The sequence below is a fragment of the Marmota monax genome, unplaced genomic scaffold, assembly GCF_021218885.2.
Source record: "Marmota monax isolate L192 unplaced genomic scaffold, Marmota_monax_Labrador192_F-V1.1 WCK01_AAM20220418_F8-fsc00010, whole genome shotgun sequence".
NCBI lineage: Eukaryota > Metazoa > Chordata > Mammalia > Rodentia > Sciuridae > Marmota > Marmota monax.
The window spans coordinates 28,607,810-28,632,081 of record NW_026692321.1 but is presented as its reverse complement, the minus strand read 5'-3'; the positions used below and the strand labels follow the sequence as shown (position 1 = coordinate 28,632,081).

The 24,272-nt window shown below is 32.7% G+C and overlaps 1 protein-coding gene across 8 annotated transcripts in view; it reads right to left on the bottom strand.

Annotated features, from left to right (window-relative positions):
• The window catches only part of Rmdn2 (regulator of microtubule dynamics 2), a 96,970-nt gene that overhangs the window by 9,736 nt on the left and 62,962 nt on the right, over positions 1-24,272 (bottom strand). For all 8 annotated transcript variants that reach the window (XM_046441669.2, XM_046441672.2, XM_058578467.1 and 5 more), the window contains 5 exons: positions 23,156-23,258; positions 19,147-19,207; positions 10,007-10,082; positions 9,315-9,392; positions 4,037-4,135 (listed from right to left, as the gene is read on the bottom strand). In XM_046441669.2, the coding sequence (XP_046297625.1) occupies positions 4,037-4,135; positions 9,315-9,392; positions 10,007-10,082; positions 19,147-19,207; positions 23,156-23,258 (417 nt within the window). The remainder of the gene's footprint in view (positions 1-4,036; positions 4,136-9,314; positions 9,393-10,006; positions 10,083-19,146; positions 19,208-23,155; positions 23,259-24,272) is intronic.

Sequence of the window (24,272 nt, the reverse complement as noted above, 5' to 3'; positions counted from 1 at the left end):
ATTGAAATACTAGTCCTAATAGTATGCACGTAGGCAGTTTATTTCTTCAATGCTGGTGTTTTAATTCTGCATACTTTACTTTAACACCTGTGTTTAATTAGCCAAAGTGATTAGAAATTGAAATACTTCTTTTTGTTCTCATAGCTAAAAACAAATGAAACCCAAAGGAATAGAGACTATTGGCAACACTGAATTCCTAAACTGGAAGAGATTCTAACCATTTACTAAAGCCCTTAGATGAATTACAAGAAGGGCAACAACATTTAGTATTATGTTCTAATTAAGGGGCAGTTTCTAAAGAGGCTCTGATAACACTCTTTATTACAACACTTGGCAAAGACTGCTGTACATGTTTACCTGGCTGTCCAAGTTCCTTGAGGGCAGGAACTGTGTTGGTCATTTCTGTATTTCTTGCATCTAACTGTGTTTGACATTAGTGTGTTTGTCTAATGTGTTAAGCACTATGTGCTTAATAAACACTGTTGAGTAAATAAATTTTGCTTTAAAACATCTCATAATTTCAGGAAGTTGCCTTATACCATATCAGGACATAGAAGAAAGCTCTATAGCTGGTAAAACAACTAATAAAGACTCATGGATTATATGATTGCAAAAAGTATGTGAAATCATGTTTCACATACTGTTCACCAATATTGCCACATCTCCCTATATGTATTCACCCTCTAGTTTAGTAATTCCCAGCCCTCCTATAGGTTGCTACTGACATCACCTTGAAAGCTTTAAAAAAACTGGTCAAGTTGTAAAACTGTATGATCCAACAATTCTACCCCCAGGTACATACCCCAGAAAAATAAAAACATGTCTATACAAAAGCTTATAAATGAAAACTTACAGAAGCCTTATTCATAATAGGCCCAAACTGGAAACAAGGCAAATATTGACCAATAAGTGAATGTATAAACAGGTTGTGGTATATCTACATAATGGAATATTACTCTGCAATGAAAAGATTTACTGATAAACTCAATAAAATGAATGAATCTAAAAATACGTTGAGTGAAAGAAGACAGATATACACAAAAGTACAAGTTGTATGAGCAGATTAGTGGTTACCTTGGTGGGGAATAAGAAAACTGACAGCAAAGTGTAAAAGATAACTCACTAGGGTGATGGAAATACTAATTTTTAAAATGGTGATGGCTATATGGGGATAAAAATTTGTCAAACTTCTCTGAACTGTATACTTAAAATGAATGTGATTTATTGTCTATAAACCATATCTTGACATAGCCAGTGATTCTGAAACTAATAGTCTGAGTAATGGCATTGGATACATATTTCAAAGCTCTCAGGTGATTCTAATGTATTGCCCAGGGTATGAATCACTGCCCCAGAGAATCATGCCAGAATTTTGGATGAGGTGGGAAACATTCTACAGCTTGAAAGAATTCCCATAACGGATTCACAGATGATGATCAGTCTAAGATTCTTGGAAGCTGAGGAGGATCAGATTTCCCATTATGAGAGTAAAATAACTGTAGCTGATATTTCTATTTGGTTAGAACCTTTAACATGCTAGACCCTGGGCCAAGATCATTAGATGTATTGTTTTATGTCCTTACACAAACCATAAAAAGTAGGTATTACCATGCCCACTTAACAAATGAAGAATTTGAGAGTAGGAGAAATTTGAAAAATGTGTTTCAGATCATACAGACAGGAAAATGCTTGAGTCCTAGCTTCATTTGTCTGACTCTAAGTCAGTGTTCTTGACCTCTACTGCACCCTATTGGGTGGCTCTGGAGACCCATTCCTGGAACCTGTGAACTTTCTGTGGAGGAATGGATTGGGAACAGGAATTCCAACAACATGGGCTCCTGTGGGAACCAGGGGTTGCAGACTCTCCTTAGGTGTAGAATCCAAGGCCTGTGCTATTTCTTTGTCCTCCCGTCCACTCCCAGGACAAGTTTCTTCTTTCCTTCATAGCCTTACCCCTCAGCACTTGTTCTTCAGTACCCTCAGCTGTTGAAGTAAATATGGAGAGAAGCATTCCTTGTGCTTTCTCCCTTCTTTTTGACAAACACTATAGAACACATTTTCATATAGAATCTAAATAATGATCAAATGGTAGGGTTCCCAAGATAGTTTTCCAAGATGTTTAAATTTTTAATAAGGTTAAAGTTCTGAGAGTTTTTTTTTTTTTTTAGTAAATTAAGCACATACTAGGTGCTAGACACACTCTAAGCAATTTACTCTTATGAATGTATTTAATCCTCACAACACCACTATGAGGTAGGTACTATTATCTCCATGCTATTGATTAAATTGAAAGAGACAGAGGTTTAATAATTTGCCCAATGTTAATCAGCCCATAAGTGGTAGAACTGATTGAACCAGGTACTCTAGTTCCAGAATCTGTACTACTTATCTCTATGTTATTGTGCTGATAACCATGTTTGATTTTATCTGTGTATTATTTCAGGCATATTAGCATCTTCTAAGAACTTTTTTACAGTGTTATGAAAATCTAATTTCCAATCATAACTGTGATATTATGAGGAAATGAGTTTTAATTTCAAATACATTTTTTTCTAATTAACTTGGCATCTTTTGTATAAATCATCTATCTTAAATCTACCATGATACATATTCTTATAGAATTTAAAATGAAAGAACTAATTCTCAGTGATATAAAAATATGAAAGAAATGAAGATGTTGTACTCTTTGACTTCATTCATATATTAAATCGAGTCTTCAACTGTCATTGTGTGAAACTGGACAAATTAGTTGTTCCTTGATTCCCTTTTCATAAAACAAAAAGATCACTTAAATAAAAAATAAAAGAGTAGGTCAGTGTGCTTTTATTTACTATACTCTCTTTGCTGGGCTTGTGTTTGATCTCAGAACACTTACTTTTTCACAAAGCCCTCCAGGTAGCCACTGGCCATTGGTCAGAGATGGCAAGAGAAAGAAAGCCTATTTGCCATCTCAGACTCCTGATGTCTAAATTCCCTTTCTATTTTACAAAATATATCTCTAAAATACAATGCAAATACTGGCACTGGACAATACATTGAGAGCCTGGTTTTACTTATATTTTTATAAATCCTGAATTAGGTTGGTGGAGAAAGAAACAACATTTAGTAAAGGCCGAGTATCCCATATTTAAAGTGCATAGGACCAGGAGTGTTTTAGCTTTGAATTCTTTATTAAATTTTGGAAAATGTGTATAGACTTTACCTTCTAGTAGAGTATCCATAATCCAGAAACTCCAAATGCCTAATGCTCCAAAATCTGAAACTTTTTGAGAAATGATATGATGGTGCTCAAAAATTTTGGATTTTGCATCATTTTGGAACTCTTGAGTTTTAAATTAGGGATGCTCAACCTGTAACTATAAGATTTTATAATTTGCTCCGAAGAAAGGCAAAGGATTAGTCCTATAGAAAGTTGATTATATGGGTGGATATATTACACATTTATTAACATATGTTCATATTTACATACTATTTAAATTTGTATTAGCATAGCAATAATGTATTGTAATACTGGAATAAAAATACTGGTTGGATCTGATGCCCCAAGAATCCTCCATAGAAGTGTGTCTGCAGCTTAGAAGGTGGTTATTAAAAATAACTTCCTTTTGGTATCTTTTAGTGCTTTGAGATGAAACTGGTTCTATATTAGGCTCACCGGGAGTACCGGGAACAAGTCTCATAATCAGGTATGACTGCTTCTGCACATGCTCACATGATTTGGGGAGCTGCTTCTGGATTTGGTAGTAAAGGCTGCTCTACTTAAACCTTCATTTAAGCTGCTAAATTATTTTTAAAAAGCAGCTTGTCATTACCAGGATCTAGGGTATATGCAGCTGCTTTAGAAGTTTGAGTAGAAATGTAACTTGTACCATGAAAGGCTTAAAAATAGAACATGCCAAGTCTAGGATTCAAACTGAAGCTTCATTTGGAGATCTACACGTGGAGAAGAGGAAGACTTTCTTGACAACAAGGATCACAGAGACTGGTACAGATGGCAGCCAATTTGATACCAAAATAACAGATAGATAAAATATACCTTAAGGAAGTTGTGCAAAGCTTCTTGTACATTTGAAGATGGTATTTTTCCAAACAGAGTAGCAGCCATCTTTTTCTCAATCCAGCTGAGTTTTGAGATCTGCAAGTACAGAACATTACTCTCAAAAGTTGTTCACCTTTTGAATGGTTAATCTCTCCCCAGTTATATGTATGTATGTATATGTATGTATTTATAAATAAAAATACCCATAAATAACACATGAGAGATATCACACTTCTGATATTAATATTAATTTTGCTTCCCTTTCCAATAATTATTTTTGGACAGGCACTGGGGATTAAACCCAGGGCCTGTTGCATAATAGGCAAGTGCTCTACCCCAGAGCAACATCCCAAGCCTCTTTTCATAATCCTAACAAGCCATGAGCTCCAGAAGCACTGGTTTTGAAACCAGCTTGGAATACTCATATAGATTGAAGAATAATATCCAATCCTCTTTGTTCATCTGATTTGTGACTCTGATATAAGTGCAGAGTACTTCTTTGCCTAGCACTTACTAGCTATGAAGCTCAGCCTTACTTTTTTTCTGCCTACTCTTAGCTGCCAACCTGCCTCCTGAATCAGAAGCAGTATTTCAGAATGGAAATAGAATAAGGAACCTCAACTCAGAAATGGTGCAGAGGGAGGGTCCGGTATACTTATTTAAACCAATAGCCAAACAAACTAATTTCATACTCCATATAGTTTTTGCTTTCTCTTAAAAGTTTTTCATTTTTTCAAATATGGATATTAGATGTTTGTAACTAAAGATTAAGCTCGTTCAGAAATGAATACTTGAAGGGTATTGATGTAGCTGATAATTCCTAAACTCCATTGAACAACTTCTTTCTTATTCCCATCTTCTAGATTTCTAGGTAATCATTACCCTCTACTTAAAAATTATTTACATTTCAATATAATTTTACTTATTGATATGCTTATTTCACTTGATTTGAAGTTTGTAAAAAATGATATTATACTGTTTATTTCCTTTTATGATGTGGTTTTTCTCACTTAATATTATGGTTTTAAAATTTCATCCAAGTTAATTAGAGTAACAGAAATCAGTCCATTAAATAACTTTTAAAATGTGAGGTTTAATATGCATAAATTCTAATGTTTATGAGTGTGTTCTTGTTCTATTAACAAAAGAGGTAGATGAAGTCTACCAATAGATGGTAAGTTTGTATATTTATCTTTATAATTTGGTCAGCTTTTATTTTATAATTTTGAGGCTGTTATTATGAACATACTAGTTTAGAAATTCTTGGTGAATTGAACTTTTTATTATTGTATAGTTATCCTTTTTTATCTCTAGATATAATTTTGCCTTAAAATTTATATGGTGTGTGTATGCACATGCATGTTTAGCAGTTTTATTTTGATTGCTATTTGATATATTTTTGCATGGGTTTAATTTCTACAATTTATGATCACATGTGTTTCTAAAATTAGCTTTAAAAGTGGTGGCTCACAGCCTCCCCTATGACTTGGGATGCTGAGGAAGGAAGATTGCAAATTTGAGGCCAGTCTTGGCAACTTAACGAGACCTTGAATCAAAATATAAAACAAAAATTACTGGGAATGTAACTCAGTGGTAAAGCACCCTTGAGTTCAATTCTCAGTACCCAAACAAAACAAAAACAAAATACAAACAACAAGAATTATAAATTAAAAAAAATAATGAAAAATGAAATCAGCTTTATTACAGTATAATCTAAATAAACTAAAATTTCATCTATTATAGGTCTATCACTCAATGAGTTCTGCTAAATGTATATAATCCTAAATCACCAAAACAATCAATATATAGGACACTTCCATCATCCCCAAAAGCTCTCTCATGCCCCTTTGCAGTCAATCTCCTTACCCCGTTCCTGCCGCAAGGCAACTACTGATCTATGACTACAGTTTGTCTTTTCAAGAATTTCACACCAATGGAATATATATTATATACTCTTTAATGAGTCTTTTTGGCATAATTCTTTGAAGATTCATCCATGTTGTTATGCTGCTAAAGCTGCTGTGAACATTCATGTATTAGTCTTTTATGAATATATATTTTCATTTGTCTTATTAAATACCTAAAAATTGCTCTACCATTCATTCATGAATTTATTTATTATTCATATATTCCCACCACAATATGTGAGAGTTCTAGTTGCTCTATATCCTTGCCAACACTTGCTATTGCCTGAATTTTTAATTTGAATCCTTTAAGTGAGTATGTAGAGGTTCTCTATTTTCCAAGAACTAATAATAATTGTCTTTTAATGTGTTTACCTGCCACTCCATAACATTTATTTATAAAGTGATTAAATTGAAATTTGATCTAGAAAACAAACATATGCATTTTTAGTGCATTAGGAAATACTTTTAATTTACTCATTTTTCATTTAATTTTATAGATAAAATTAAACATCCAGTGTTGGATGAAATGCTATAATTAGAAGAGGTAATGTTATACAAACTTCCTATCCTAGAGTAAGAAAAAAGATTTATCAAGTTCTTTAGTGAGTTCTAGCTTGTCTTATTGCAAAGCCATAAACTAACCCAGCTTATACTCAGAAAATAGCTTTGAATTTTACTAAAGCTGAGCATCCATTTTCCCTTTAATTCTTCTTATTTAAAAATAATACACTGTATTTAAAAAGAATACACTGTACATTGCTGATTAATATCCTGTATTCTATGTTTCCAAAATCTGAAGTCCTTTTAGATCTACTTCTGTTCTGGTTTGTTTGTTTGTTTGGTTTTTGTTTTGTTTTGTTTCCATTGATTGTTATTCTTCTTGGCTTATTTCCTTTTATAGTCTATAATTTTTGACTGTGAGCTCATCATTGTTGGGACACTTTGTGTGAAAGTTTTACAAAGTCTCTGTGAAAGTACAATTTTCAGGAAGGAACAGAATCTGCTTCTGTCATTGGCATATGGATCAGGGCTTGTTTTGAATTAAAGTTTCTTTCTTGGGATTTTAAGCCTAAACAAATTTTGTACATTCAAGCCCCAGACTCATGTGAGGTTGGGTCAATGGCTTGTAAGTCTCAGGAGTTTCCTTCCTTCCCTTCCCTCTGCCCCCTTGTCAAGACTGAGAATGAATAGTCATTGCTATAAGCTTCTGCTTCTGCTTCTGCTGAATTTTATTCATGTTCACCTTTTTATTTTCCCTAGGAAAAAGTATTTTTTGAGTCTTAGCTAACTGTGGTACTCTTCATATACTTTCTGCTCTGTTTAGGCCCACAGTCCCTCAATCCCCAACAAAGATCTGCTCACCAGGCTTAAAAAATACTTTTGGGTATCAGGTGGTTTCATGGCTGCTTTACCTGTCCTCAGAGCTGGTGTTCTTGGCCCCTGGATCTTCCTTTCCCTTTCCCCTTACCTTTCTCTCTTTCTTTCTTTTTCTTTTACTGATCTGATTAGAAACACACACACACACACACACACACGCACGCACAGACACACGGCACATATACTTATACATACTTTAAGATATTTTGTGGCCAGAAAGTTTTAAGTTCTCTAGTCTATATATGCTAGAAATGATCTTTATACATTTATTCATACTTCTATTTCCCCTGCTGGAATGAATTCCAACTTCTTTCTTGCACAACTCATATTTATCACCTGTACTTACAATTTGTAGGAGAACATACTACTAAAAAGCAAAGACTTTGGGAACAAACTGCCTCTGTTCAAATCCTATTCTGTATCACTTATTAGCTAAGTGGCCCTGGGCAAATCAATTACCTTACAGGGTATTGGAAGAAATAAATAAGCTAAAATAAATAAATTATTTTTAAATGTATAAAATGCTTATAAGAACCATGCAAATATTAGCCTTATTACTATTGCTTTTAAATATTCTTGGTTTTCAGTATTTTTTCTCTACTTTTAATTAACACTGCTAGATGAAAAGAAGTCTTCCCACAGAACCACAAGTAATGTTCCTATATACAAAGTGAATCAATCAATTATTCAAAAACAAATACTTGTACAGAAGCTTAAGTGTGAAGAACTGAGCTTGATGATGAAAAGGATATCAAGAAGTGTAAAATGTAGGTTTTCTACTCAAGGAGATTTCAGATAACTTAGGATCAATTGAAAGTAAATAGTAAATAAAAATGTGAGTTGTTGAAAGCCAGTACAGCCTAGAAAAAGAATGGTATATTTAATAGTGCAGTACTACAGGGAATGGAGATATCATCCTGTGTTTTAGAACATTATATTGATTATAAAAACATGAGTGCTAAAAATCATTCTATTTGACTCTGCAGTCTCACAACTAGGCTAAAATGGGAAAAATGGGTTATTTACTTTTTTTCCTTTTTCTTTATTAAAATGTAAGTTTCATTCCTATGTTACATAATATAAAGAATGTGATTTTGGGAATTAAGCAAATTTTAATTTCAATGTTGGCTTTTTCATAGACTAATTAGCTAGGACTGTGGGGAGGTTTTTAACATCACAAAGACTCAAATTCTGAACTGTTTAGAACTGGAAGAATAATTGCTTTACAGGACTGTTTTAAGGATTAAGGCAACAAGAAATAAACTATATAATATACATCTAATCTTCAGCGGGTGGGCAATAAAAGCAAATTTCTTTACCTCTATTCCTCTTTCAGTCTTAAAAAGAAAGTCACCTCTTTTGTCCACCCTAATGTTCACACTTACAAATAGCATTTCCCTTTCATGGTAACTTTTCCATGTACCTGTTAAGATATAGTCCCACATTCAGTTACTTCTGTAAACTAATGATGCCATTTTAGACACTGGGTCTAAGGCTGACCAGCTGCTTTCTTTTAGCACTGTCTCATATCTCTTCTAAATTAAGTTCCTTGAAAACAAACATAGTGTTCTATTCATCTTTTGGTCAGTTAGCCAGAACATAATTTATGTTCAATAAACACTGCTGGATGAAAATAAGTCTTCCCACAGAACCACAAGTAGTGTTCCTATATACAAAGTGAATGCATATGGGTGGTTGATGCCAACCCAAGAGATCACAAAGTGAGACAACTGCAAAAATCATGCATGTTTATACATATATAAACAAATTTCAAGTTTTAAAGTTATAACATATGCATTACAATTTTAAAATAGTATACAAATTATACATTTATGAACAATTATAAAAACATAAGCACTCATACAAAATTTATGCTGATTTTATAGTCTCCCTACAATTGGCACCCAGTAAACATAATGAATAAGTTATCTCTCTATCATATACTCATAGTGCATTTAAATAAGATTTATAAATGTAGGCATTCAACTTACAGTGTAACAGTATCTTCCCTTGAGGTAATACACAAAGGGTTCTTCAGGTAAAAGTGTGATTGCTATATCTAGATGTTCCTGAAAGAAATATCCAAAGGAAAAGTCATCTTCTAAGTTTCAGATATTACTGAATGGAACTGCACTAACTCCTAGTAAAAGTAAACTCTAAAGTGACTTAGAGTGTTGTTTCAGAGGCTTCCTTACCCCAACCATTAATATAATTAAATGATGACCCTGAGGGATTATTTATTGGGCTATAATAACTAAAGGCAAATAATAAGTGATGTGTACGTGAATTACTTATTTTATTCATCTATTGCTGCAAGTTTAAACTTTATATTGGACCCTATCTGCTCCTGCCAAGTTCATATGTAGATTGTAATTACGCCCAGTCTACTTATGATGTTGATAACTTAACTCACAACTAAGAGGTTAACCCTGTATCTTTGAAAAAAAATAGCACTCATTTCCTATGTGACTTATTTCCAGGATTTGGAATAATAATAATATTTAATTGCCCAAATAGTTTGATTCTTTTTTGTCACAGTACAGCTTAAAGAGTGCCATTTCATTTCCTGCTCACAATTTAAACAACATAAATATTCCTAGAGCTTAATTTGTTGAATAATCTGATTTACACCTGTTAATTAAACATATAACTACATTACAGCATTTTTAATGTTGATAAATACCTTGAAGCAATATCCATAGTTGACTTTGTTTTGTAAGCCCTCAAACTCAGATACCTGGCCACACAAAACTGCATACCTGAAAAGGATCAAAACAGAGGTTATCAAGTAAAATTTAAAATCAAATACTACCAAAACATAACATTTAAAAAGCATTGTTAAAGCATTCATTAATATTTAACATGAAAACAATAAATACTTGACATTAAGATAAGGCCATTTTCCTCAACCTTTCCTGGAAATAGTGTTATTAGAATTGTGTATCCCATGAATGATGTACTTTATTCTTCTGAAAATAAAAAAAATACATAAATGATTATGTGACAACAAACTGAACATAATATTTGTTCAGCAATTTGCCTATTTACTCTTGGGGAAAAAAATGAAAAGTAGATTCCCAGAAAAAGTCTCTCAAACTCCTTTATGAAATAGCCATGGTAACTTTAGGCCTCAATGTGTTTTCTTTTGTCATCATCTTTTTAAAACATAAAAATTTTAATAGACATTTTATGGAACACTTTTAGGTTTATAGCAAACTTGAGCCGAAATACAGAGAGTTCCCAAATACTTCCCCATGTAAAACACAAAAACCAAAAAACTCCTCCATTAGCAGTATCCTGCATGAGGTATATTTGTTAAAATCAATGATCGTTGATTTCATGATACATTTGCACATCATTATTACCCAAGGTCAATAATTTACATTAGGGTTCACACTTGGTGTTCTACATTTTTCTGTCTTTTCCAGAAAGTTTGACCTTTTCCAGAATGTCATATAGTTGGAATCATGCAGTGTGCAGTCTTTTCAAATTGACTTCTTTTACTTATTAATGCACTTAAGCTTCCTCCAGGTCTTTTCATGGCTTGACAGACCATTTCTTTTTGGTGATGAATAATATTTCATTACCTGGATGTACTACAATATAATTACCCATTCACCCAATGACAGATATCTTGGCTACTTCCACGTTTGGGCAATTATGAATAAGGCTGTTATAAGCATTCATATGCAGACTTTTGTATAGAAATACATTTTCAATTCTTTGATAAATACCAAGGAGTATAACTGTGGATATTATGGCAACAATTTAGTTTATAAGAAACTTCCAAGTTGTCTTCTAAAATGGCTGTACCATTATACATTTCCACCAGCAGTGAATAAGAATTCCTATTGCTTCACTACCTTGTCAGCATTTGGTGTAGTCAGGGTTTTGGATTTTGGCTGTTCTAATAAGTATATGGTGGTATCTCACTGTTTTAAAGTTCACTGATGACATATCATGTTGAACCTCTTTTACTTACTTACCATCTATACAACTTCTTCTGTGAAGTGTCCATTCAGATTTTTTTTCTATTTCTTACTTGTGTTGTTTGTTGCCCTAATGTGAAATTTAAAGTAATCTCTGTACATTTTGTATAACAGTTCTTTGTCAGATTTTTAAAAAAATATTTTCTCCCAGTCTGTGACCTGTTTTCTAATATTCTTTACATTGTCTTTCATTTTAAACTCCAGTGAAACTTGGTTTATAAATTATTTCTTTCATGGAGTGAATCTTTGGTGTTGTATATAAAAAGCCACTGCTATACCCAAGGTTATCTAGGTTTTTGCCTATGTTATCTTTTATGAGTTTTATAAGTTTTGCATTTTACATTTAGGTCTATAATCATTTTGAGTTTTTGTGAAGGATATAAAGTCTACACTCTCATTATTTTTTGCGTATGGATATCTAGTTGTTCCAGCACTATTTTTGGAAGATTATATTTATTTCTCTGTAAAAAACTATTTGACCATATTTGTATGAGTCTATCCTGAGTTCCCTGTTCTGTTCCACTGATCTTTTTTTCCCTGCAATGTCATGCTGTCTTGATTACTATAGCTTTATAGTAAGTCTTGAAGTTGAGCAGTGTTAGTTCATTGGCTTTGTTTTCCTTCAGTATTGAATTAAGTCTTTTTTCCTCTCCATATAAACTAAATTTGTTGATATCCATAAAATAACTTGTGGGATTTTGATTGGGATTGTGTTGAACCTATAAATCAACTTGGGAAACACTGACATCTTGACAATATTGAGTCTCTATTCATGAAGATGGAATATCTCTCCATTTTTTCATTCTTTGATATCTTCCATTGGAGTTTTATAGTCTTTCTCATATAGATATTGTACATATTTTGTTAGATTTTTACAAATATTTAGGTTTTAGGTGTGATAGTACAAATGTTAATATATTTTAATTTCAAATTTCACTTGCTCATTCCCAGTATACAGGAAAGCGATTTACTTTTGTACTTAACCTTATATCCTGCAACCTTGTCATAACTATTTAATTTCATGAGCTATTTTGTGAATTCTTTTGGATTTTCTACAAAGACAATTATGTCATTAGGAAATAAAGACATTTTTATTTCTTCACTCCCAATCTATATACTTTTCATGTCTTATTGCATTAGCTATAACTTTTAATAGAATGTTGAAAAACTGGTGAGAAGGGGCATCCTTTCCTTGTTACTAATAGTAGTTTATTTTAATCCAGGAAAGCAAATTTCTCACCATTTATGTATGTTACAGTTTGGATGTGAGGTGTCCTCCAAAGCTCATGTGTGAGACAATGCAAGAGCATTCAGAGGGAAAATGATCAGGTTGTGAGAGCCTTAACCCAATCAGTGAATCATCCCTTGATGGGATTAACTGAGTTGTAACTAGAGGCAAGTGAGGTGTGGCCAGAACAGGTGGGTCATTGGGGCCGTGGATTTAGAGTATATATTTGTATCTGGTAAGTGGAGATATCTTTCTCTCCTTTCTGATTATCAGGTGGGCTGCTTCCCTCCACTACACTCTTCCACCATGATGCTCTGCCTCACCCAGAGCCCCAAGGAATGAAACCTGCTGTATATGGATTGAGACTCTGAAACTATGAGCCTCCAAATAAACTTTTTCTCCTCTAAAATTGTTCTGGTTAGGTCTTTTAGTCCCAGTGGTGAAATAGCTGCCTAAAACATTTATCAACTTGAGGTTACCCTCTATTTGTAATTTGCTGAGACTTTGTTTTGTTTGTTTTTCAGGTTTTTAAAATTCTTTCTTTCTCTCTTTCTTTCTTTCTGTTTTCGTTGTAGATGAACACAATACTTTTACTTTATTTATTTATGTGGAGCTGAGGATCGAACCCAGTGCATCACATGCGCCATGTGAGTGCTCTACCACTGAGTCACAACCCTAGCCCTGTTTTCAGGTTTTTACACGAATAAATGTTGGATGTTGTTAAATGCTCTGAATCTATTTATATGATCATGTGATTTTTATTCTTTGATCTGTTAATGTGATATATTAATTGATTTCAAAATTCTGAATCACCACCTTGCATATCCCTGAGGATAAATTCCACTTGGTTGTAGTATATAATTCAATTTGCTAATATTGTGTTGAGAATTTTGGATCTACATTCATGAGATACCAACGAGTGGTTTTCTTATAATGTTTTTGTCTGATTTTGACATTTGAGTTGTGCTGGCCTCATAGAATGAATTGGAAAATATATAATCTGCTTCTTTATTCTGAAAGAGATTGTAGAAAATTGTAGTAATTTCTTCCTTAAATATGTGGTAGAATTTACCAGTGAACTCATCCAGGTCTAATGATCTCTCTTTTGGAAGGTTATTAATTATTTATTCCATTTTTAAATATGGATATAGGTTTACTCAGATTGTCTATCTATCATGTTCTTTTGAAATGCCCCCTGAAGTTCTGTTATCATACCACCACAAAGAGTTCTAGATTGTGGAGTAATCCCAATCCTTCCAAAATTCCCATAACTACCTGTACAAGCTCCCTCTTGTTGTTATAAGAATTATGATTTTCCAACTTATTTGCACTTAAAACCTTTGGTCACTTCCTATTAAATATACTTTTCTATTGGGGTAGCTTTAGATTTACAGAAAATTTGCAGATAGTACAGATAGTTCCCATATAACCCACACATAGTTGTCCCTGTTGTTAATACCTTACATTACTATAGTAAATTTGCCATAATTGCACCAATATTTTTATGCAACATTGATAGGAAATTGTCACAATATACCTTTATTAATATGCTATTATCAATTAAACTGTATACTTTATTAAAATTTAGGTTTTTCTCTAATGTTATTAGGCATTTCTGACACTATTCTCTCCATCCCTCCACCCACATTTCTATTAATTCACATTCTATTAGGTATAATTTTTAAAATTTTTGATGTTTATTTTTTTTTCACAGATATAGATGGAGGTTTATTTAGGTAAGTAGATATATATTCAAAGGAGAATAAGGACAATCCCAAGAGATATCTCTTGGATCAAAAGGAGGAATACACATTCAAAGAAGAATGTGGGATATCTCTAGGTGAAAAGATTAGGTTATAATTTTTAATCATGTCAAAATCTTTTGAATTACTATTGCCATCCATCATATACTCTGTTCCTTTATTTTAGGTTGCAGATAACCTTTTGTAAGCATACCTTCTATATCTTAATCCACTGACAAAATTTCTAAACACCTTAGGGTCTAAGATATATAGACTTCACCTAGAATAACCCCCACATTCACAATGATCTTTAAAAAGCAGAGCTCAAACCCTTCAGGCAGCATGAGTAACCTCATCAACTTGCCTACACATCTATTTCTTGTCTATAGGGATAGAATGCCTTGCTTAAATCCACGTATACTAGGCTGATTTCCCTACTTCAACTACTAGCACATAAATAAATAAATAAATAAATGTGTGTGTGTGTGTGTGTGTGTATAATGTTGCATTTTAGGAATATCTGCGTTGAGTCTACTTAATTTTACTTTCTCATCTAGAGAGTTATAAAACAACTCAACTACCTTGTTGTGCTAAAATTAAAGGAATAATTTATAGAAATGGGTGTGATTTTGTATTTTCTGGAAACCAGAACTACTTCTGCACATCTCTAAGCTTTTATTTTGCTTTCTCAACACATTCTCTCCAAGTTACTCAAGTAAAGAAAAAACAAAACAAAAAACCCATGGTTTGCATAAATATTATATATTATAAATAAATATTATTATATATTATTATATATTATTTTCCCTTTTAAATAATTTGTCACTGAGTCTTGTTTTTTTTTTTTTTTGAAATTTGTTTCTTTCAAATCTAAAACATTATTTATCTTCTTACATATTATGCATTCAGGGTCACCTGGCTACCTTCTACCAAAAAGGTCATCAATTCTTTTCTATAAACTCTACCTAAGTGTCTTTTATATATATATATTTTGTACCAGAGATTGAACCCAGGGGCACTTAACCACTGAAGTATTTTAGCCTGTTCTGACAAAAACAACAGAATAACATAGAAAGTTTAAGCAGCCTTAAAGTCACAAAGCAATTCATTTTGGGAAATATAAAGATGAAAATTATATCTTTAAAGTGATTCCTGATTTATTAGTTGTTACCTATTATTAACCCTTAATGAAAATTATCCTTAAAGATTACATCTTTTACTTTAAAGTAAAGACTTATAGAACATCATATAGCATTGCAAACTTGCTGCAGAACTAGACCTTTTATATATTTTATTTAGAGACAGGGTCTTGCTAAGTTGCTTAGGGCCTCACTAAGTTATAATATTGTTAATTTTTTAAAAACATAATTTAATGTTTTATTTCCCAAACTCTCAGGTTGATGGGAACTCTGAAGAAAGTTAACAATGTGGTGTATTATCTCCATCTAGAGGTCATTTTAACTGTAAAAGCTTTGACAAGAATTCTGTATTTTCTTTGCATTGATATTAAAGATATTCTTAATAGTTGACAACCATACTGTTTTATCAAGTACAATTCCATTAGTTTCCCTGCAGTGTTTTCTGATTCAATGCAAATGCAATTTATATGGTTTGAGAAAGCAAAGGCAGTATACTTCACAGAAGAAAGAGTGATCATGTAATACCAGATCTGAGTTCTAGTTCCTATTTTTCCACTTACTGTGTGAACCGGTTACCAATCAATATACACATTCACACACACACACACACACACACACACATACAGGCACGCACACTCATACACACTGTGCTTTGTTTACCCTACTTAGAAAATGAAAACAGGCTGTTCTGTGAATCACATGCTATAGGGCATGTGGACATAATTTGCAAATGGTAGAGTACAACAAATATGTAAGACATTATTTATGATTAAGGCCATCCCTGTTTGACCTACAAGCTGCAAATCCATTGGTCACTTTATTCTCTTGATTTCAGAAGTATTTTAGCCTGGTCTGACAAAAACAACAGAATAAAATAGAAAGTTTAAGCAGCCTTAAAGTCACAAAGCAATTCATTTTGGAAAATATAAAGATGAAAATTATATCTTTAAAGTGATTCCTGATTTATTAGTTGTTACCTATTATTAACCCTTAATGAAAATTATTCTTAATGATTACATCTTTTATTTTAAAGTAAAGACTTACAGAACATCATATAACATTGCAAACTTGCTGCAGAACTAGATGGTAAATATTTTAGGCTTGGAGCCAGATAATCTCTTTTACACCTACTCTGTTGCTGTGAACAATGCATGGGTGTGGCTGTGCTCCAGTAAATCTTTATTTATAAAAACAGGCAGTCAGAAATTTGGCCTGCAGGCCATACTTTGTTACTCATACTGAATGAACGAGAAAAGGTTTAACATCTTAACATACTGAAAATGATTTCATTAAAAGAAGATTTTTCTCAACGTTCTATTATAATTAATTATGGAATAAGTTTACCTAAATTTCACCCATTATTTCTCAAGTCAAAGTTTAAGTTGCTCTTATATCACCTTTTACCTCAACTGTTTAACTGAATAATTTTTGCATTCAAATTTATTAATATTTATCAATCAATTACATTTGAGTATTTTTAAATTAAAAACTGATACCAAATAAAAAATCATGGGAAACACATTTGGATCATTGCTTTGCATATGTATCGATGAGATTTAATTTTGGAGTTAAACCTCATTGTTACAGACAAGGCATTTATTTCACAACAAAAAGTTAAAAAAAGATAGATAATGGAGAAGTAACCAGATTGGTGGAAGATAGACTACAGCAACTACTAAGGGTGAGTTCAGCATAATCTGTGCTTACAAAATGGATCTCAAGATACTTAGGAAACCCTCAGACAAGATTCAATATTGTTCCTCTATGAAAATTGGAAACTCACATTGGTAAATGTCCTCAGGTTGAGGATTTACATCAAATGTACATTTTAAATGTGATTCTTCATAAATACAGATCAATGAATGGGAAAAGGATGAGAACAGAAGAGGAAGAGCTTCAGAGGAAGAAGACAGGATTAGGGAGGGGCAGAAGGAGGAAAAGGGAAATAGAGGGGAAGGTAAAAAGCTCAGAGTTAGGAGCAAAATGTGTGTTCTTTCTGCATCCTAATCTGGCTAACCAAATGCCAAACACCTCCAATTATTAAGGAATGGGGAAAGTGGGGTAGAGGGGAGAGAGATGGAGGGAAGGCAGGGATGGGGGGAGAGATGTTTGATCAGTACAAATTGACTACAGTAACTCATAAAAATGGAAGACAGGAAGTACTTAACACATACACATGTTAGTTTATTAGTATATTTTAATACTATGTGAATTAAACTATCTAGGAAAATGTGGCTATGGAAATAATAACCAACACTCTTATATACTAGGGAAGTGATCTTAAAAATCTCTGCCAGGATGTAACTGCAACTGTCCCTTTCCTAGAGTTTTTGCAGAAGCACCATGGGTAAGAATAATACTTTCTCTACTAGGTGCTTCAGTTCCTAAGTCAAGATGCTCTGTCCATGCAAGCCATGCTAGGGAAATCATTCACAAATTCTGCAGGCTTTGTGCCTTAGCCATCTCTAGGATGTATGCGGGAAGGCAAAGTCTTCACAGGAGGAAGGAAGAGATGGTGAGGTGGGCGAGATATGGACCACCCTGTCATGAAAGAAGTCAGGAACCAGGATTGCAGCTCATCTTAGGCCAAGTAAGGGCAGCTTCTAAAAACCTTTTCATATTTCAGCCTTTGTTTTTAAAATTTGGGGGATTTAGGAAACGTTATGGGATTCCTGCACACGGAGTTTTAAATGAGATTTTTGTGATGGAGCGCCCCCTGCTGACAGCAAGCCAAAGAAACAGTATGATCTGGGAAGTTGGTTTGTACTTCAGTTAGGTGGGCAAAAATGATTTCCCCAAAGGTCAAATGGGGACCTGTGGAAAAGCAGCTATTTGGAGAGAGTTTTTTACATAACAGTGTAAGGAGGGAATCAAATACACCCAGAGAGGGGATGGATTTATGGAAATTTAAGACTGAAGAAAGTGTCATAAATGGTTATTTCATCTTCTTATCATCTAAAATACCTATCTGTATTGTTGGGGAGGGGGGTGGGGAACTAAGGAATTAAATGCAACTAAAAGGAAGAACAATAACTAAAAGCAATGTATTTCTTCTTATTTGTGTTTTACAATTTTAAATATACAAAGGGTCCGAAACAAATCCTGAATAGTTTTTTTCTTGCCCCAAGGATATTCACGCATGCCACCCAAATAATTAAATTCCCTATGTTTAGAATGAGAAATTATACTCCATCTATGTATGATGTATCAAAGTGCATTCTACTGTCATTTATAACTAAGGAAAACAAATAAAAATTTTCCTGTATTTGGCCTTTCTTGTATTATAACTGGCTTTTCTTTGACCTATGGAAATTGTATCTGATGACTCAGCAACTCAGAAGAAAATGGCTAACGTATTTTTTTATTATTTGAAGCATTCTTTCTATATTTTGTTTAGAACATGACATTATTTCAGTATGTTTTCAAACAAAATGCTATGTTGTTAGATTTAATTATAATTTATCATCTGCAAAGGCATTAGACTTAGTAGATTCATTGATGAAGTCTTCAATGAAAGTTTAAATTAAATGTATTTAAAATATGCTTAAAAAGAAATACATGAGAATAAAAAATAGCACAGTTGCTGTACTATCTCCTAAACACATTTTTTTTTCCAGTGAATATGGCTGACAAGTTCATTGGGTCAATTGTAGCTTTAAAAATCCATTGCAAAATATAAAGAGCATATTAGAACACAAAATACTGCACAAATCCTGTATACTTACCACAGGTGACAGTATCCATTCATGGGCGCTCTAGCAACAGCTCGTTCACCTAAAGTTTTTCCTGAAAGATAAATGTGCTTTTAGAACTTTCATGTAAGTTGTTAGGAGGTGGATTCTGTAATTATATCAGTTGTTCCTAAAGTATGATCCCAAGACCAAAAGTATTATCATCATCTGGAAATGTGTTAGAAAAGCACATGTGGGAGACTACTCAATCATAAACTCTGCATTTTAACCCTCCTCCAATGATTCTGATGTGTGCTAAGGTTCAAGACCCACTTGATTAACAGACTTAACCAAGCACAAGAAAATCATTCAGTCACTACTTCAAAGCATAGAATTTTTTTTTTTTTTTTGGTAATCAATTCAAACAACATTTACTGAATAACTACTAAGTGCTATATCTGGGAATAAAATGTCAAATAAGACACAGTCCTTGACTTTCAGGGCTCACAGGTCAGAAGGTGGCAAGTATATAAACAAGTAAATTGCCAAAAAAAAAAAAGCAAGGAGAAAGAAAACAGAACACAGTAGAATGAGTGTCTAAAGGAGTAAGGAAGATGATGTTCTTACTGAGTCACTTGCAATAATGAAGAGGCTCAGTGACAGAAATTATTTCCCTAAGTTATTTCACTTAATTTTAGAATAACTCTGATAACTCTGATCATGTAGTAATTACTTTGGGCAGAGGTGTGTCTAATACTTTGAAAAAATCAAAATGTTTTAAAGAAAATCACATTCTCAGAATGTTTCTCAAAGAGGCCATTTTGTTTTATACCTTCTTTCTCCACTCCCCCACTTCTTTTTTTATTTTTATTTTTTTGCTTGAAAAGACTATCCAATGATATAGAAAATACCTTTCTATATAAATGGTTGAGATAACCTTTATGATTAAGAATCTTCAATTCTAAAACTATTCTCCCATTTGTTGATTTGTTAGGTAGCACTATATAGCTCTATCCAAAGGGAATTAAAAAGTAAAGTATTTTAATAATAACTGATATTAAATTATGTACAAATATGAAAGGAGTTAGTACTTTTAAGTGAGTGGCGAAAACATACTTGTTAGTGTAAAAATATTAAAAACTAAATCAACGTTTAGAAACATTGCCAAATAAAACTTTTAGTGTACTACCACATGACTAAAATAGAGGTGACTCCATCACTCTTAGAATACAAAAGAAAGTTGGGAAATTTACAGGCTGGATTCCCATGTAGCTGAAGCCCAAAAGGAAAGCTATTTCTATTACAGAACTGTATTTTGTACTCTTTTTGAGACATTTGTATAGATCACTTAATTATGAAGAATATAGTAACATTCCTTTAAATGTTAAGATTTCTATTTTATTTGGAATATGTTAGGGTCAATCATAATGCTTCAAAAAGGTACTGCATAATGATATATTCACTGTGAGTTTTATAAAAGAAGTCTGCACTTTTCAAAGATCAAAGTTTCCTTGGTACAACAAACACATTATTTTGAGAAAAAAAAAAAAAAAAAAAAAACAGTCAATACTTCTTCCCTTATACCAAATCCACCATTCTTCAATAGCTGGCCTGAATCCTTGCTCTCAACTCCATTGTACTTGTTCATAACCTTATTAAGCACATACACTAAATTATAATTGGTGCTTTATTGATATTTTTCACATAGTAAGTTCCTTAGTGTATTATTGTCTTGATAATATTTATGTCTTTCCTCTGCCTTCCTCTAACCCTCATTTTAACATTGCTCCTAGACACAATAATTTTGAATAAATATTTCTTTCTTTCTTTTTGAGGAGAGAGAGAGAGAGAGAGAGAGAGAGAGAGAGAGAGAGAGAGAGAGAGAGAGAGAATTTTAATATTTATTTTTCAGTTTTCGACAGACACAACATCTTTGTTTGTATGTGGTGCGGAGGATAGAACCCGGGCCGCACGCATGCCAGGCGAGTGCACTACCGCTTGAGCCACATCCCCAGCCTGAATAAATATTTCTTACACGGATGAATAAAAGGAATGAAGTCTTTTTTAACTTATTTCAATAAAGTCTTCTTAATTATTTCAATATCTGAGGTATTTCTCCTTTTTCTTTGACATGATAAATTTTCCTTCCTTTCTTTCCTCCCTTTTTCCTTTTCCCTCCATATCTTCCTTCCTCCCTCCTTCCTTTCTTCCTATATATTCTACTTCAATTCTATGCTGCATCTTACCCCGGGATTTCCTCCAGCATATATCCATTTCATTAATTCAGTTAAACTCCTGAACCATTTAAAAATAGAGATTCAAAGTAATTTTACTCTATGGGGAACTGTTAACTTCCATAAGAAAGACTTCCCCGTATCAAACTCCAATCCTTGCAATCACATACTCCACGGTATACAATCTCACAATCCGTTATGTACCATCATCCCATTTATGAAACACCTAAAAAACTTACGTAGAAAAACAAATACACCACTTCTGTAACTTTGAAATAAATATTGATGCTTTTAGAGTTCTGTTCTTTTGAGGAAAGTAACAGGAATGAATAGTGATAATATTCATTACTATTATTAAAGATAAAAAATTATGTACTGAGCTCTAGATTATAATTTACAACATATTGTGATACACCTGTGTCAATTTCATTTAAATATTTGTAGAACTAAAAACTTGGGACTAGATGGGTTAATACCCTGCACTCTTCTTTGATAATAGCTTATTCCATTTTGGTTCCTTATACATAAGGTTATTTGAATAAAAGTGCCTTCCCATCAGTTGTAAGCTTCCCCATAGTCTATTTTGAGACTATGTATTCTGTTATTCCATTTTTGTGATCTTCACCTGCTACCTGCTAATATAAAGCCCAGGTTAGGGCAAGTGCTTAAGAAAAACTTGTATCTAATTTCTGAAAGTATCAAACATTTTACATAAATATATTTATATTTTCTCAGTAGATATGAAAATTAAATACTTTGTTCTATTTGATTAAATTTCTATTTTCCTTGAAGTTAATAAATCTCTTCTCTAGAATTCCACTTTGTATTTAGCATGCAAATTGGACTGCTCCAGACAAACTGATCCACAAAGCTGATAATGAATATGACAAACAAGAAGGGAGGTCCTCTTATTTTCCTCCCTCTGCAGGAAGACTAAAGTGCAGAGGTCATTCCGTAAACATATCTCCAAGCTGAAGTATCACAAAGAGTTTGGTAATATTTCCTTTGTAGAAATAAACACAACAGAGAACTATACGGGGAGGAGATCTCTCTTGCCATTTCTTCCTCATGCTATCTTAGAGAAGACAGGCCTGGAAAAGAGTTGGCTTTGGAATAAAAGAAGAATTTTAGGGGTCATGATGCCAAATTATAATGCTGAAGCTCAGAGACATGGCAGTTAGGAGCTTTTATAAGAAAGTGTTTTGGCATTCATTGAGAGTCAAGGTGAAATATGAAAATGATAACACTAAGAACAACAATTTGACATTCTGGCTATTGTTTGTTGTTATTAGGGAATTTTAAAAAATATACAAAAAAGTATAGATGACAGTATAAAAGATCATGATGTATTTATCAGTTAGCTTTAACATTATTAACTCAAGATTAATCTTGATTTATCAAGATATATTTTGAAAAAAACATGAGTGTTTCTTTCCTTATGGTCTCCAGAGCACTCCCCTGAATATGTAAGGTGTGTTATTTTAATTGTGGTAGATTACTGCTGGTGACAATAGTCCTTTGCCTATTATTGTTCCTCAAATACTACCACTTAATGTCTTTCTGTGATTATATAAACTTTAGAAGGTGATATTTGAGGGTTTTTTTCAGTTGCCTATTCTAATATGCTCAAATATTTTTAAACAATGTATATTTTAGCTCTAAGAAAACTGTCCTGAGACTGTGTGTATTTTTTGCTACTAGGATATACTAAAGTAAATTAAACATATTGATTTTAATTAAGATTATTTAGATTTAATTATAATTCACTAGCAGTTTATTTTAGATCCTAATTGCCACTTGAGAATAACCAGTCTTGAAAAAATACTTACCAATATTAGCATAATGTTTCTTTTCTTGTGTGTTTGTAGACAACTCACTCATGTCTCCATAAGCACGAACAAGTCGCCACATATACTCTGCTTCATCTTTAAACTGAAAAGATAAAATTGCCCATTAGATGTACTCAATATTTGTTCAGACTAAAACTGTTTTCCAACTGCAACTTTTAACAATTGGTATTTTAAGTAACTGAATCTATGCATACACAAATTTAAGTATTTAACATTTTAAATCCAAATATCTATGACTAAGAAATGTGACCTAATGTATTATTGAATCTTAAACCTAATTAATATTACCTAGGCACTTGGTCTTAGTATGTAGAAGAGAGAATTGACAGGTATCAGAATCCATAAATTCTCTGTGAGTTATGGTACCTTCTTATTTTTCTAAGTTATTTATTTTATCAATATAGATAGCTCAGTGAACATTATGAATAACATCTGTATACTTAAGTATATATACTCAAAAGGGTAATCATACTTTTAACCTAAACTTCCCAAATATAATCTTGAAGATTTTTTAAGGTTTTAAAATTTTATTGACAGATAGTAATTGTATTTTTTATGGGGTACAGTGTGATGCTTTGGTATATTTCTACTCAGATTACTTAGGTTTTTAGACAATGTGTTTAGAGGTTAGGCTTAAATTGCTCATGGGAAAGATTTTTTTTCTTTTGAGGATACTGCAATATCCTCCCCTGACACCTTTTTCTTTACTGGTAGTGGAAAAAGGGATGAGTTTTTCCATTCAGGTCCAACATTAAAGATTGCAAAATGACCACCGGTTGAAATACCTTTAAATATTGATAGTCCCATCATACAAATAACAAAATAGAAAAATTAAAATATTGTTTTTCCTCTCCCCAGAGAACAGGTACTATATGCCTTGGCATAATGTCTTATTCTTAATCATTTATGTATATAAATTAATAAAAAAGGAAATCCTTATAATTATAGGTCTGGTACCTATTTTTAGATAAGTTTCATTAACTCTTTTTTTTTCATTTTTAAAATTTTTTATTTGTTCTCTAGTTATACATGAAAGTAACCTTTTTTTTTTTTTTTTTTTTAGTACCAGGGATTGAACCCAGGGGCACTCAACCAC